The sequence below is a fragment of the Carlito syrichta genome, unplaced genomic scaffold (assembly GCF_000164805.1).
Source record: "Carlito syrichta isolate Samal-C Ts95f unplaced genomic scaffold, Tarsius_syrichta-2.0.1 Scaffold126449, whole genome shotgun sequence".
In the NCBI taxonomy this organism is placed as follows: Eukaryota; Metazoa; Chordata; class Mammalia; order Primates; family Tarsiidae; genus Carlito; species Carlito syrichta.
Genome location: NW_007070545.1, coordinates 35148 through 52044, shown reverse-complemented (window position 1 = coordinate 52044; position 16897 = coordinate 35148). Strand labels below are relative to the sequence as shown.

Genomic DNA, 16897 nt, shown 5'->3' with positions numbered 1-16897 from the left:
ATGCTCACGGCCACCCAGTGTCAACCTGCTGGGCTCCGACAGGCGATCCTTCCGCCTCAGCCTTCCAAGTAGCCGGAACAACACGTTTTTTTGATTTAATAAATTTTTTGATTTATTATGGAGATGAGATCGCATCAAGTTGCCCTCGCTATTCTCAAACCCATGGGCTCAGGCAGTCCTCTCACCTCTGCCTCCCAAAGTGCTGGGATTACAGGCTTGAACCACAGCGCCTGAACTTTTTTTTTTTAATTTATCTCCCCTATACACACACAGTTAAAAGTAAGAGACAAACGTAAACCTGGAGGGGAAAGTCACAATTTGGTAGTGCCTCAAGATTCTATCGGCAGGTGTTTTTATTCCAGTTTCCCAGTCAGTGAACTGATCCAGACGCACTTCTGACCTGAATGGTGTTTCCAGATCTCAGAAATCTAGAACATGTGCTCAATGAGATGGCAGGAAGGGCAAAGCTCAGGAGACTGAGCAAGACAGGGCCAGGCTTAGCAGGAGCCATGGGACACCAAGCAGGGGATTGCCCTGCCAACTGCTAGGGAAGATCAGCTCAGTGACCTGAAGTCACAGGAGGAATTTCAGCCAGAGGTGAAGGTGGCCAGTAAAAGCTGCTGAGATCATAGAACCCTAATAGTTCCATGAAAACTCAAAATCAGGAGACTGCACACAAATCAGGGCCCTTTGCCAATTTCACTCAGGTCTCAATTCAAGGAAGCCGCAGCCTGGCTTTTCAAGGGTGACAGAGGTTGGGCTCAGTGACTCATGTCTATAATCCCAGTGCTTTGGGAGGTCGAGGTGGGAGGATCACTTGAGGCCAGGGGTTTGAAACCAACTTGGGCAGCATAGTGAGACCTCATTTCTACAATAATAATAATAATAATATATATATATAAAACTAGCCAGGTATGGAGGCATGCACCTGTAGTGTCAGCTACCCTGGAGGCTAGGGCAGGAGGATCCCTTGAGCCCAGGAGTGGGTTCAGCCTGGGTGGCAGAGCAAGACCCTGTCTCTAAATAAACAAAAATGACTGATCCTGACATATAAAAAATGGAAAATTTTTAAATGGAATAAAAATTTTTAAATGGAAAGTTAAAAAACAAACATAAAAGACATGGAGGGTACTAATATTTTCTGAACATATTGAAAAGCTACTGTATGCCACGAACAGTGTTTGGTGCTTTATACACATTCACATTTGATCTACAATTAATCCTCACTAGAACCTTGATTTGCAGGCACTGGCATCTAGAGAAAATAAGCCATTTGCCCTCGGTCACAGTGATGCATTTTACTTAACAGCTGGGATTCTACATGTAGGTTTGTGGGATTCTCAAGCCCATATTCTTTTTCACTATTCCACTCTTGACTCTCACTTTTAATTTCTTTTTAAAGCAGGATTTATTGAGAGGACAGAAAAGCTCCCACAGTGGGAGGGGACCCGAAGGGGTTGCCCTAATTTTTTTTATAAATATGGAACTTTAATTAAAATATTAAAATGATGTAAACTAATGGTACTGCTAGGAATGTTTGTAAAATGTGGAGTATAAACAGTGAGATGTTCTGAAATAAGCACTTAGGGTAACTTCTTTGATGAGTCCTCAAGGTTGATTCCCCCACCACTTATTCTAGTTGTAATTTGACACCCTGGCTTCTTATGAAAACGCCTGGGAATTCTCATTCTGTTGTGAGTTGAATTGTGTCCCTCTCAAGGATATGTTGAAGCCCTCACCCCTGGTATCTGTGAATGTGAACTTATTTGGGAGTCTTTTCAAAAACAATCACGATGTGATGAGGTCATGTGACATTAGGATAGGCCCTACAGATAATCACACCTGGGCAGGGAAGACCACATGAAGATGCAGGGAGAGATCAGAGAGACGCTGCCACAGCCCAGAGGAGGCCGAGGTGTGGCGGCCCCACCAGCAGCTGGAAGAAGCAAGGAAGGACACTTCCCCACCGACTTCAAATGAAAGGTGGCCCTGCCAAAGCCTTGACTTACCACTTTCTGATCTCTAGGACGGTGAGAGAATACTTTTATGCTGTTTTAAGCCATCCAGTTTGTGAAAATTTCCCAGGCACCTCAAGAAAACAGATACACACCCAGGGACCCTATAAAGGCATCCTTATTGGCAGTGCCATTTTGCTCTTTAACTCTTGATCTCCCAAATTTCAACCAAAATTGTAAGTCATTAGAAAAGTTATTTTGCAAACAAATAATTTTAAATAAAAATTGTTGTAATTTAGAAAGTATTGACATTTGATCTAGGTAAATTAGTATAAATTTTACATATACACGCATTTGACAGAGATATTTCTGGTGACTGTAAAGTGCCTTATTCTCGTCAGCTGATCTTTGGGCACTTTCTGAGGACTTTTCCCCTTTCTTATCACCTTTAAACCTAGAAAGAAGTCTGCGCTTGTCGATAGGGTTGAACAGTTACCTCCATTTAACAGATGGAAGTTTGAAGCTCAGAAAGGTGCATTGTCTTGCCCAAGACTGTGTAGCTGCTGGAGCCCGACATCAAACCCAGGCCTCCAAATCTCAGTGCCTGCCATGTGCTGCCTTGAACGTCCAGGGCCTGCCATAAACATTAGCTGGATCGGTCGATCAAACTGACACCGATGGTGAAAGTCAGTGGAAAGGAAAATCTGTGCAAAGAGTTATAAGATAGTATCTCTTGTGCGTGAGCAAATATTTGCAGAGTTTTCACCAACCATTAAGCATTTGGGGGAGAGGATATTAGAACTTTGATCTGAAAAAAAAATCCTATGTGAAGAAATACTTTCAGCCTCAAAGTACAACACAGGTAGAGATATAATAGGCATCTGTTAAAATCATGTTTGTCAAGCCCATGGTTTTGAGGTTTGTTGAAAAAAGTTAGAAGGAAGGTGCCAGCAGCAATCAGATCTGCATTCCGTTCTGGTTCTGTCACTAGTTGCCTGTCACTAGCGGTCCCTGTGTGGACTTGGCCAATGACTCAAAATCTCTGAACCCAAGATTCCGTACACAAAATGGAAATTTAAAAAAAACACACACACAGCAATTCTGCCTTCCCACAGGGTTATTTTGAGCAACTAACGAGACAGTGAAGGGGACAGAATTTTCTGAAGGTTGGTGAAAAACAGAAGGAATTGGTTTTTAAATTGCATTACGTGTAAGGAGTATGCAGAAGAACTTTGTCCATCGCAAAGTTCTGTGTTAAGATCCAGATGTATCTTTTTTTTTTTTAGTTGGAGTCTCGTTCTGTCGCCCAGACTGGAGTGCAGTGGCCGCTCCCGGCCACCGCACCCTCGACCTGCTGGGCTCCGGCGATCCTTCCGCCTCAGCCTGCTGAGTAGCCGGAATTATAGGCATGCGCTACCATGCCCAGCTGATTTTTTGATTTATTGTAGAGATGAGGTCTCACCAAGTTGCTCAGGTGGGTCTCAAACCCGCAGGCTCAGGCAATCCACACACCTCAGCCTCCCAAAGCGCAGGATTACAGGCTGAGCCACCGAGCCCGGCCACCAGTCTGTTGCTTGGCCTAGGAAAAGTGCAACTTTAGGACATGTTAAAAGAAAAACTTTAGACGATTTGCATGTAACAGAGTTTAACTGAGCAAAGAACAATTCGTGAGTCGAGCAACTTCCCCGCCCTAGACCAGAACTGGTTCAGAGATGCTCCAGCACTGCCTTGAGATCAGAGGATTTACGGATAGCAAAGGGAAAGGGATTTACAGAAATAGCTGGATTGGTTACAGCTCAGCGTTGCCTTATTTGAACAACATTTGAACAGTCAGCCACCTTTTGCTGCCAAAACTCAGTGGTGGGTAAAAGAGGATTATAGTCTGCTGACACATCCAGTTAGGTTATGGCTCACCATGTAAGGAGAAATTTTTAGACCAAACTTGAAATATACAAGAAAGACACTTTAGGCTAGACTCAATTTAGCAGAGGTTGTGGAGACAGAGACCAGCATAAATGGTGGCTTCTGGGAGGCTGCAAGTGAGAAAACAAGTATCAAATTATTTCGATGAAGTGGGACGTTAAAGGACTCATGCAGCCCCAGGATGGGCTGGGGAGCAGCTGGACCCAAGGGAGCTGGGATCTGTGCTAGAAACCTTCCTGGCACTCACTCGTTCCTTGTCCCAGCTATTTCTCTTTCTCCGCTCATTACATTCATTTTCTTCTACTGTAAACCAGTTATTTCCAAAAGGTGCAAGACTTGAGGGTCAAGAGCTCCAGAGTCTCCCAGCTCTGCCACCAAACTCAAGAAGGCAGCCAAAGCAGGCAGCTGAGGAAAGGCGCAAGGAGAAAGGTTTCCTGATCTCAGTTCTACCAGAGCTGATCTCACCTGCAGCGGGGTGGAGGAAGGCAAAGGGGAGTTTGGCTGGAGAATCCACAGCATTTTGCGGTCTCTCTCACCCATGGTTTGGCTGACTCCAGCCAAAGACTTTCTCAAGTACGTTTGGTTTCAGGCAACGGCAGATAAAACAGACAGAATCTTAATGCGTCTGGCCAACGACTGCTATTGAATTTGTGAGATAAGAATTGCAGATGAGCTGATCGTCTCAATAGGAGATGAGATCTGAAAATGGAACAGCCAACTGTATTGAGTTTTTACGTAAAAGAGAGAAACCTCATGAGAGACTGGAAAGATGCTGTTTCTGTCAGAACCCCAGAGGGATTCAAAGGCAAGTTTACTTACATGGGGTGGGTGCAGGAACATCACAGCGTGTCTTACCACCTGGAGACTGGAGGCGATGAGGCGTCGGAGAGCCTCATGGTAGCACCCTTGGAGGGGGCTGCCTTGATAGGAGCCGCGGCCTCCAATGTTACCAGCAGCTCAAGGTGACAGTGCAGGAAGGAGCGGGGAAACCAGTGCCCGGGCTTAACTCCTCTCACTCTTTCTGATCTCTGCCCGGGTGCCCCGTGAGCTATGCCCAGCTGGAAGCCCTCCAGCACGGACACCCCAAGTAGACGCCCAGCCTGAGAGCAGGCAGAGGTGTTGCAGGGTGGGTCTCAGAGGAGATAGAAGACAGTCAGCCCGGGGGCTTCTAAGAGTTGGAGGAATATCCCATGAGAAGGAAACCAGGTCCATCTGAATAAGTTCAGAAAGCAGACCTAAGGCCAATGGGGGTGAGGTGGTGGCAGAGCCATCAGGCAGAAGCTTTTTCAGTTTCAGTTTTGTGTGAAGACAAAGTCTGTAGGGATCTGCGCTATTCCCAGGTGGAACGGCTACCTGGGGAGGAGGGAGCAGGGTTTGAGTGAGACTGGCTGATGACTTTGTGCTTTTCTCCGTTTCCCACCACTTAACCATTATTCAATTCAGTGCTTGTCCTTCCGAAACTTTCTGGTAATTCCAACTAGGTTTGGGGATTTTTGTTTTTGTTTTGACCTGTAGAGAGGCAGGATACGTGAGTGGCTGAAAGCACAGACTCGGGGACAGATCGCCTAGGTTCAAGTCCTGGCTTTTAGCTTTGGGACCTCGGACTTCACACTAGCGTCTCAGATTCCTCATTTGTAAAGCAGAGCATTAGTCCCTACTTCATCGGACCATTGTAAAGACAAATGATATACACGCTAAGCAATTAGCAGCCCCTGTGACACCGCTCTATACAAGCGTTTGCTAGTGATATTAATTACATACAAAGTTAGCAGACCAATAGAGTGGCATTCAATTAAGTGCCGTGTCCAACATTATCTTGTCTCCAGTTTTTAATCAACACACACAGCCGTGTAAACAAAATAATAAATGACCTATCCCAAGCCCTTCAGCCACAAGAGCAAAAACCCCTCGCATGCTAGTTCACGCAGATCAACAACCGCAGGGGCTGCCAGCTTGCCAGTTCTGCAAACGGTCATGCCATTTTTGTCCTGCTGGGACATGCCGTTACTCCATCTAATAACAACTAGCCCCCTTCCCCATCAGGATGTCGAGACGGAGCCCACCAACCTGTGCTCATACATACCCCTTGCAAATGAGGGGTGAAAACCAGCCTGGGTCATTTCTCCCCTTATTCATTTGCCCATCCATGCAGCACACCTTGATTCTACACCTGTCCCAAGCCGGCTACCGCCCCGGGGGCTGTGGACCTTGCCCTGTGGAGGAGAGAAGCATCCCAGAGAAGAGACTGGCTCAAATGCCATGCCACGCCCTCGTCTTCCCTGGCTTGCAGACCTCTCTGGTCCCCGCTCTGACTCCTGGGGCTGGATTCCCTCCGCCTGTCGTCCTGTTTGCCCACTTTGGGCCCTGCCTCTCAGGCACTCTGGTGTACTCCTTCCCAGCACTCTCCACTCCTCTGTCTTCTGCCCTGGCCCCCCGGGATGAGGCTCACAGAACCAGCTGTCGGGGCAGCTCCTCATCAGGACACATCATTAGAGCTATGGCAGGAAGTTAATGAGTAAAATGACATGGATAGAGGAGGAAGTACCTTAAAATGTTTTTGTTTTTTGAAACCTGGCTGCACAGAGCAAGCTGGTCTCTCTCATCCAGGAGACCTGGCCTCGCCTGAGGACCGTCTGCAGCTGACTGATGTTGCTGTAAAACTGACCATTCTAGATGTGTGTAATAGCTCGATTTGAAATTCGTTAGATTGCCAGCCATTTTCTTTGACTCCTATGCGGTGCTTTGCCTTCGAAAAATGCCTCCAGCCTGATGTATCAAAATGTCACTGCATCCTACTCTCGTTGACTGAGGTTCTCTATCACAGAGGATTTCCTTCTGGCATCTCATAGTTGAGTTCAGGGGGTTGCGCGCACTCACATCCATCACTCATAATTCTGGTCACAAAGCTGACAATTAATTTGATAAGTGGGCTGAGAAATTAAACCTGCCACTGCGGAGATAACTAACCAATCCGCATCAGTAGAAGTGAGCTATACCTAGCAATATATGTGAAATCCTTTTTAATTTCCTCCTGAGTTATAGATAACTGGGATGTGGGCTAGTCCCGTCAGTGAACTCTCAAAGCCAACTGTAACGGTTTTACATCTTTGTCTTGGTTCATGTGTTCCTATTTGAGCCATCGGAGCCTTTCTAATTCCATCAGAGCATGGAAAATTCATTCCATGCTCTCTTCTTTCCAGGTCCAGGTTGAGAGGCACAGAATTCAGCAGGAAGAGCGGAGGTCTTAGAGACAGACAGCCCTGGGTTTGACACTAGCCTCCCAAAGTCACGTGACTAGCAAGTGGCAGACCCAAGACTGGAGCCAAGCAGCTTGGCTCCAAGCTCTTAGTGCGGTGCAGAGCTCATCACAAGGGATGTTCGCTGTTTGCTCTCTGTCTTGCTCTCTGACCCTTTCGGTGGTGAGCCTGACATACAGATAATGCTGATGGAAAGGAAGAGCGAAAGGAGAGAGGGAAAGGGGAATCAGTGGACAGGTGAAAGCGAATGAATGACATGGATGGATGGGTAGTTAATGGGCGATGAGTAGATGATGGGGTGGTAGATGGACGGACGGATGGCTGGGTGGAAGATGAGTGGATGAGTGGATGCGGAGGGCAGATGCATGAGTGGGTGAATATGAGAGTGGGTGGGTGCGTGGAAATTGGATGAGCGGATGGGCACATGGGCAGGTAGATGACAGGTGTCCAGGTGGTCGGGTGGGGTGAACAAGGGGGCGTGAATGGATGGACGGTGTGGGAATGGATGGGTGGACAGTTGGCGTAGATGAGTGGGCAGATGGATACATAAGTGGGCTGAGGGGTGGATGGGTGAGTCAATAGATGGAAGGATGGCGGAAGTGAATGAGTGGATGGACCCGTTAGTGGATAGATGGATGGATGGATTTTTAGGTGTAGAAAACGGATGCGTGGATGGTGAATGAATGGTGAATGGTTAAGTGGGGGGCTGAGTGTGTAGATGTGGTGGAGAAAACATAAGCTTTGGAGCCCCCAGAATTATATGAGAATCCAAGCTGACGCCACAACCAGAGACGTTAAGCTGCAACCCCCCCATCCAACGGGAAGCTTGCAGGTGGTTGGGCAGATGCCTCTGGAACAGTATGTCCTATGATTCTGCCTCCAGCTGAGACACTGAGCTCAGAGGTAAATTGCAAGGGACATCGCCCACACCGCATTGAGGTACTGGGCTCGGCCTCCAGGACTCATGGTGACAGTGCTCCCCACGTCAAACTCAGATAAAATACAGAGATGAACCTCTAAAATTAAAATGTGTCAGGGCATCCATCGCCATAATAACATGCATTGTACACATTAAATAATTTCTCATTATACATCCTAAAGCCTCAACCTCACTACTGTGCAATCTGCATAACCAAATTACACTCGTAGCCCATAACTTTATGGGCTTTTAAAATGTTTAAGTAAAAAATTTAAGTTGTTTTATTTGGGAGGAAAGAATTGTAGTCTGGGGCATACACACAGACCTGGTGGTCTTCAGTATGTTCAAAGAACAAAGAGAATGTTAGAGGTTTTATTAAAAAGAGAAATGTGTTGCTCTTTGAGACATTTCATTGACAATGGTAAGATTTTGAGGCACAGGTAAGTTCTCATTGGTAAGTCACAGCAGTGAGAAAAACAGACTTAGGGTTGCAGAGTTCATGTCAGTAACCAGTAAATAAAACTGGTTTCAGGTTTCAGCTGCCAGGGTTGCAGACAATTACAATTTTGAAGCTATGCTTTATCATCTGAGTGATTTTCTGCCCTAACTTTTCTACTGTTTTAGTTGGATATGACAAGAATGACCTAATTCATGGGAAAAACTTTCATATTTTCCCCCTTTTGATCAAGATCTTTTTTCATAAGTATCACTGATCAACCATCTTAATTGTCCCTTGGCACCAGGATGGACTTGTCCTGGTTGTTTCTGCCCTATGTTGAGGAGATGGTATGTGGGTATGTGTCAGGGTCTCAGGCCACATTTGAGTAACAAAGAGGCCAGAAGGAAAAAGCTTCTCAGAGTAGGATTGTCTGGAATCTAGTATCGATTTTCATCTTATTAGACTGTAGGAATCAGCAGTCATCTTGAGGCATTGCACGGACATTGTCATATTAAGAGAGTTGACACTGCAAAGATTAAGCAGACAGTAAGAACAACATTTAAAAATCATAACACTAAAAGTAATTAACAATAATAAAACAAATTTAGTTTGTACAATAGTTTTGAACTAAGATCTCAAGCCTAATGGCAACAAGCTAGAAGTGAAAGACCATAGGGGAATCTGGGTGAGACCTGCTGTAGCAATTCAGTAGTATTTTTTTTCTTTTAAAGATATGGGATACAAATATCGATTATGCAGGTACCCTTGTTGATGAGGTGTGCCCCTCCCTCCCCTGGCAGTTTCCCTCAACTACCAGTCCTAACCCACTCCTGGCAGTTTCCTGCTACTTCCATTCTCTTATAGTACTATGATCATTGTTCAAGGTCCACTTATGAGTGAGAACATATGGCACTCTGTTCTTTGTTTCTGTGATAGATCACTGAGTATGATTGACTCCAAATTCGTCCAAGTTGCTGCAAAGTTCATATGTTTGTTTTTCTTTGTGGTTGCATAATATTCCATTGTGTATATGTACCACTTTTTTTTATCCAGTTCAGCTTCGATGGACTGGATTAAAAAAATGGTTGGTTCCATTTTTTTGCTATTGTGAATAGAGCTGCAACAAACATGCATGTGCGGGTATCTTTATGGCAGAATGATTTGAGTTCCTCTGGGTATATTCCCAATAGGGGGATGGCAGGGTCATATGGAAGGTCAATTTCTGGTTCTTTCAGAAATCTCCACACTGTCTTCCAAAGAGGCTGCACTAGTTTGCATTCCCACCAGCAGTGTAGAAGCATTCCTTTTTTTCTCCGCATCCTCGCCAGCACATGCTGTTGTTTGTTTTATTAATGATGGCCATTCTCACTGGGGCTAGGTGGTATCTCAATGTGGTTTTGATTTGCATTTCTCTGATGATGCATGAGGCTGAGCACTTTTTCGTGTGTCTGTTGGCTGCCCATATAGCTTCTTTTGAGAAGTGTCTATTTATGTCTTTTGCCCACTTTTTAATGGGGCTGTTTGTTTGTTTCCTTTCAGCGTATTTGAGTTCCTTGTAGATCCTAAATGTTAAGCCTTTGTCAGATATACACTTGGCAAATATTTTCTCCCATTCTATGGACTGTATCCCTGCTCTCTTGGTGGTTTCTTTTACTTTGCAGAAACTCATCGGTTTGATGAGGTCCCACTTGTCTATCTTATTTTTTGTGGTATGGGCACTTAGGGTTTTGATCAGGAATTGGTTGCCAGTTCCAATTTCCATAAGGGTGTCTCCTGCATTTTCTAAGAGTCTTATAGTTTGAGGTTTTATGTTTAGGTCTTTGATTCATTTAGAGTTAATTTCTGTGTATGGTGATAGGTAGGGGTCCTGTTTCAATCTGCCGTTGAGTAGTATTTTATGACTGGGTTTAATGAAAGCAGAGAACATCAACTTTACAAAAGGGGTCACTGTACAATTTCAACAAAAAGTTTTGTCTAATTTGCCTATGTCAGTTACTGATTGTGAAATTTTAATTGCTGCATTATCCTGCCAAATGAAAATGCTAGCATGAAGGAGCATCAGGATCTCATTATGATATGGAGCCTTATTCCAACATCATAGGAAAAGCTATTTATAGTATGTAAGACAACAACTTCTCATTGTGGTTTGCAGTTTAATGTCTCTGATGATGGCATCAGACAGTTTGGTGAAACTTCTGTGTGGTCCATACATCAGATATGAAACCTGCTCCTTAAAATTTGGGACTCGGTGACTCAGCCTGTAATCCCAGCACTTTGGGAGGCCGAGGCAAATGGATTGCCTGAGCCCGTGGGTTCAAGACCAGTCCGGGCAACTTGGCGAGAGCTCATCTCTACAATAAATCAAAAATTAGCCAGGCATGGTGGTGTGCACCTCTAGTTCCAGCTACTTGGAAGGCTGAGGCAGAAGGATTGCCAGAGCATAGTAGGTCGATGTTGGGGTGACCGTGTGCATGCCACTGCACTCCAGCCAAGATGATGACGGAGTGAGACTCCAATTCAAATAAATAAATAAACATTTACCTAGCTTCAGCTTATGAGACTTTAGGAAGAAAGCAGGTCCAGTTTTGGTTTATGGGAAGAAAAAAGTTGAATTGGAGGAACCTAGAATAATGTAGGACCTAGTCTAGTCTATAGATAGATAATGAAAACTCAAAAGTAATGTAACACCTACCACCCATTTGTATTTCTTTGGAAATACACATTTTTTCTACATGTGTACAGGAATCTCAGAGTTAAAACCTCTTGAGCCTAGTAATCCAAACCAAGGCAAGCATTAGGCTTTACTAACAACCTTAAGTTTCCTGGGTTTTCCAAAAAGTAATCGTTTTTATTTACTCATTGTAAGGCTGGGAATGCTTGAAGTCAGGCATTTGATGCATATTTTAAAATATGACATTTCAGTCAAAGTCTTGGTGCTAAAGCCAGCGTTTTTAATTTTTCTTTGCTATAAAGAGAGAGCATAACTTTATTGGGCTTGTGCAAATAACCATTTGCTGTAAGAACATTCACAAATCATTTTCGAATTCTGAAAGAATCAAGTAAGAAAGAGAATTTGAAAAACACTTTTATTTTTGTTTACAAAAGTATTCTTCACCAAATTGCAGTAAAGGGTATACGTACGTAGCTCAAGAGAGCAAATTTCCTTAAAGTTAGAAAATAAAACATTTACGTGAAGAGCCAAAAAATGTTTTAAATAAAAGTCATAAAAGTGTCTTCACTAGTTATTCAGTCTCATGAAATCAGCTTTTGTTCTGCTTGATCTTGATTAGTAGCTTCATGCATTCATCAGTTTCTCTATTAGAGTTCTGGAAATTGGTTTTTAGTTCCTTGAGCTTAAAGTAACCAGAAACCTATATTAAAAAGTACTTTTTAGCATCTTTTTCATGAATCTGATTGTAAATGTTTTTAGAAAAATAATTCAAAACGATAACGGAGGTTGACAAAACATAGGCCAGTCATGGTTAAAAATCTTATGCAAGCTTACTATCAACAAGAAAATTCGTTTATCCCTATTATATATAGCATTTTAAAATAGCAATTAGAATTGTGACTGATAACATATTAGATGTTTATGAATTTATATCATTTTTGAAACATTCCTATCAACAACATATCCATAAATGCAACTAAAAGCAATCTGGTTCCATTTATTATTTGACAGTGTTTCTTATGTCGCTTAATAAATAAGCCTAGTCATTTACTGTCTTTACAAGAGGAGAGATATATCCCTTGATGCTTTCTAGGGACCCAAATGGAAAATTCCAAAGTCAATTGTAGGTTAAGAAAAAAAATTTAGGCCTCATTTCAAAGAAGTTTGTCAAAAACATTAAAAGGTTCAAAACACTTGATCAAAACAATCACAGGTCACTGTAAAATAATAGTCATTTATTTAACCAGAGTTATAATTAAAAGACTTTGAAAGCAATACAGAAAGCTACATGGATATAAAAACCTTAAAACTTTCAAAGTGCAGTTTTCCTGTGCATTCAAAAACCTAATAAAGGCAACACAGGAAATTACCTTGATAAAACATTAAATCTTTGTTTCTTGGGCCAGCTACAAAAAGTAGTAAAGAAAAATCTCCTACAGCGTGATTGTTTCTCGTTCTGGAAAGTTCGTTTAGATAACCCGGAAGCCAAACCTAATGAAAATAATACTTGACTTAATCAGATAGGAAGAATTTGTCCAATGTTATGAATATACACTCTGTTATAGAAGAATGTAAACAAGAAAACTAGCACCTTAAGCAGAGGTATACATGGCTCTTAGTAACAGCATCGAAAATTTCCTGGTTTCATGGAATGCTTCATGCATATCATGATTCATGTCAAGAGTACAAGAATCAAGTTATACTGAAGGAAAATATGGCCTTTTCTAGGCATTAAAATAAGCATTTCAACATCAAGCCATAATAGCAAAATTATACCTGGAAAAAAAAGTTACAGGAACTGACAAAAAAAAGTTGAAGGAGTGAAGTTTCATCTCAGGTTTTCTCAAAGGGAGAAAAAAACAAAGGAGATGTATACCTGCAAATCACATATAGTGAGATAAGGCCCTCCTCTAGAAGATGGGAAACCTGAAACAGTCAATTCTACTCTTTCAAATAGTTCTGACATGCAAATTAAAACTACACTGAGATACCACCTAACTCCAGTCAGAATGGATGTTTCCAGCCATCATCAATAACTCAAAAAATAACAGATGCTGGAGAGGATGTAGTAAATAGGGAACGCTTCTGCGCTGTTGGTAGGAGTGCAAACTAGTACAGCCTCTGTGGAAAACAGTGTGGTGATAACTAAAAGTTCTAAAAATCGACCTTCCATATGACCCCACAATCCCCCTACTGGGAATATTCCCGGAAGAACTCAAATCACTCTATAAAAAAGATACCTGCACACGTATGTTTATCGCAGCATTGCTCACAATAGCAAGAACATGGAACCAACCGTGCCACCCATCAAAAGAGGACTAGATTTTTTAAATGTGGTACATATACACAATGGAATATTACGCAGCCATAGAGAAGAACAACATCATGAACTTCGCAGCAACCTGAATGGAACTAGAGTTTATGACACTTTGATCTTTCACAGAAACAAAGACCTGAGTATCACATGTTCTCATTCATAAGAGGACCTTGAGCAATTACCGCAATACTATAAGAAAAGGATCGACTGAGCGGGAAACTGCAGAGCGGAGAGGGGTGGGGAGGTGGGACTGATAGTCGTGGAAATCCGCCTGGGGAAAGGGGGTCACAACTCATCAACAAGGGTGCTTGCACAGTGAATATTTGTATGCCTAACCCTGAAATGGACCCCACAATTTTAAAATAAAAAAATTCTTAAAGTTAAAAAAATTAAAATAAAATAAAGAATAAATAAATAAAAATAGTTCTGATTGAGCCATAAGCTCATGAGACTGAGTCATAGTTGCAAGATGATCACCTCAGAGAGGATTCTGGCCATTACCACAGCATTCTTTTCTGTTTTCTGTGTCCTACCCCAGGGTGTCCTTTGATTCCAGATCTCTCTGTCTCTGTCTCTCTCTCTCCCTCCCTTTCTCCCTCTCCCTCTTCCTCTCCCTCTTCCTCCCTCCCCCAGCTAGCCACAATTGACACCCAATGGTGGAAGTTGACCCAACCCTTAAAGCCCAGCTCAAATGCAGCCTTTTGAGGGAAATCTCCCCTGATCCGCAGAAGATTTCAGAATCCACGTCTCCCTCATCAAGGCTCCCTCTTCACTATGCTTGACTCTTTATTTTGAAGCTTTTTTGTGTGTTATAATGAGAGAGGTACAGGAGTTCTCAATATAACTATATCTGAGTATACTGTGTTATTTTGGGTTCAAAAATACCAGTATTTTGGCATTTAACAGAAATCTGTAATGGGATTCATTTTCGCCCTGCAATATACCCAGATGAGTTGGTGGCCTTACAGTTGCGAACCAAACAATGATGCTTACTTTTTGAAATGTATCTGTTTCCATTTTACTTCCATAGTTGTCTTAATCACTTGAGTTTTCCCTAATTTTGATGTGGTTTGCATTTCAGAGGTGCTTGATAAAGTCACTTAAATTGGAGTCAAGGAAAGAGAAGAGGGGAGGGGAGAGAGATTTTCAGGCAACTGACAGCCCTTCCTTGGGAGACTGACCACCTTCTTTCTTCCCTGCCGGCTTCGTCCTCCAGATCCCAGCTCCGCCCACTGGGTCCTGCTTCCTCCTCCACCCTGACAATGTATTTTAATCATGGCCGCTTTTCCCTGGAGAGCAGCAAGCCATGGGGAGAGAAGACCGGCCTACCTGGTCTGTGGCCTTTGGAAAAAGGGCAGGGGGCAGGAGCCACTGGTTCACTGTCATAAAACATCGTGTTGCTACTACTATTTCAGTCCTACCTGAAGGATTTACTTAAATACTAGCACTGTTGCAAACACTAGGACTCCCCACGGTGCACACAGTCACATTCACACACACAACTGTGACCCATCTAAGGGCATGGGCTGTTGTATCCATGGCGGATCACCCCCAGGGCCCTGTATTTGACAAGCACACACACATGCTGCTGGGTTAAAGAACCTTTTCATCTAAATTGGGACAACAGGTGCTGACCATCCTCTGCACTGTTTGGCAGAAACATCCCGGTGTAAAACCAAGTACATTCAGTCTAAAACTTGTGTCTTGCATAACAAAGTAGAACTAGTTGTAATTATTATTATTCCCAGCACCACACTAGATGTTTTACATGCATTCTTTCTGACCTCCTTGGCCTCCTGCAAAGTGAAAGTTATCATATCCAGTTTTAGATAAGAAATCTGAGGCTCAGAAGAAAATAACACAACTTGACCAATAGAACCCACTAGGAAGTGCTGAGTGCCTCCCTGCTCTAAATGTCTCAATTCCATTTCTTAGGCCGGGCTCGGTGGCTCAGCCTGTAATCCCGCGCTTTGGGAGGCTGAGGTGAGTGGATTGCCTGAGCCTGCGGGTTCGAGACCCACCTGGGCAACTTGGTGAGACCTCGTCTCCACAATAAATAAATTTTAAAAAATTCCATGTCTTGCCTGGACCATCCACATGCCACGATAGTCATGGCATAGTGGATGAACCTGAGCTCAAAGATCAGAAATGGAGGGATGGTGACCGAGTGGTCGGCTGCTAAGAAATGCAACACTCAGGATCATACTCTCTCAAACTAGAGTTAGTAACTGGATATGTTGTGCGTTTTTTCCTAAGGTTAATTTTTTTTGTTATTTTAGATTCAAGGAATACACGTGCAGGTTTGTTCCATGGGTATATTGGGTGATGGTGAAGTTTAGGCTTCTACTGGACCTGTCACCCAAATAGCGAGCATGGCATTCAATGGGTTTGTCAACCCTTGTCCTCTCCTTCCCTTACCCCTTTATGAATCCTCTTTGTGTTCATATGTACCCAGCATTTACCTCTCACTTCTAAGTGAGAACATGTGGCATGCAGTTTTCTGTTTCTGCACTAATTCACTTAGAATAAGCATCCGTGTTGCTGCAAAGGATGTGACTTCACTTTTTTTCATGGCGGCGTAGTACTCCATGGTGTTTTCCACATTTACTTTATCCAAGTAATAGCATATTTTGTAAATCTCTGCTGAACGGCTTGGGTGCTCCCTTTAGACAGCGAGCTCCTTGAGAACAGAGAGCACGACGGTTGTGCTTGCTTGAGCATCCGCTGCTTCCAGGCATGGCGGTGGGTGCATTCGTCACCATTCACCGTGCAACTAAATGAAGGTTGCTGGAGCTCACCACCTTTACTGGTTTCTCCACTTTAGAGACGGGGAAACTGAGACTCTGTGTGTTAAGTAACCCATCTCAATACAGCCGAGCCAGGTTCTGACCCAGGCCCGTCTTGCCCAGAGCGCCGCACCCTGGACGCCTCGGTAGTCAGGCGAGGCCGGCAAGGTGTAGGCGGAAGGCTTCCGGACGCGTCTTCCCAACTCACTCCGCTCTGCTAACTCGGACGTGCGCTGTGCTTGTTTGCAGACCCTCGGACACCGAAGGCCGCGCTGGGGGCCAGGCCCCGGGCAAGCCCCAGGACGGGTCCAACAACACCGTCCTCAGCCACCCCTGCCCTCGCGGCTGCAGCCGCTAAGCCTCCAGCTGCAGCCGTCCAACGAGACTGCCCGCCCTGCGTCTCCGCCCTGCCCGCCCCCTCTCTGCGCCCTGATGGTCCCTGTCTCACCCCTGAAAACCACGGATGCGGGAAGAGCCCTGGACTTGGAGCTGGGAAGCCTGAGTTCCGGTCCCAGCTGCCTGACTGCTTCGCAGTGTGGCCTCAGACGAGTCACGCCCTCTCTGTGCCTCCTCTTTCTGCACCTGCCAAAGGGGTTAAACGTCTTGGCCCCACTTCAGATCACAAGGTTA

General features: G+C 44.1%; 1 protein-coding gene across 1 annotated transcript in view; it reads left to right on the top strand.

Moving 5' to 3' along the window:
* The window catches only part of LOC103250043 (serine/threonine-protein kinase 32B-like), a 95459-nt gene extending 78834 nt beyond the window's left edge, over nucleotides 1–16625 (top strand). The window contains exons 10-11 of the mRNA XM_021707825.1: nucleotides 7344–7364; nucleotides 16517–16625. Coding sequence (XP_021563500.1) covers nucleotides 7344–7364; nucleotides 16517–16625 — 130 coding nt within the window. The remainder of the gene's footprint in view (nucleotides 1–7343; nucleotides 7365–16516) is intronic.
* Nucleotides 16626–16897: the final 272 nt, after the last annotated feature.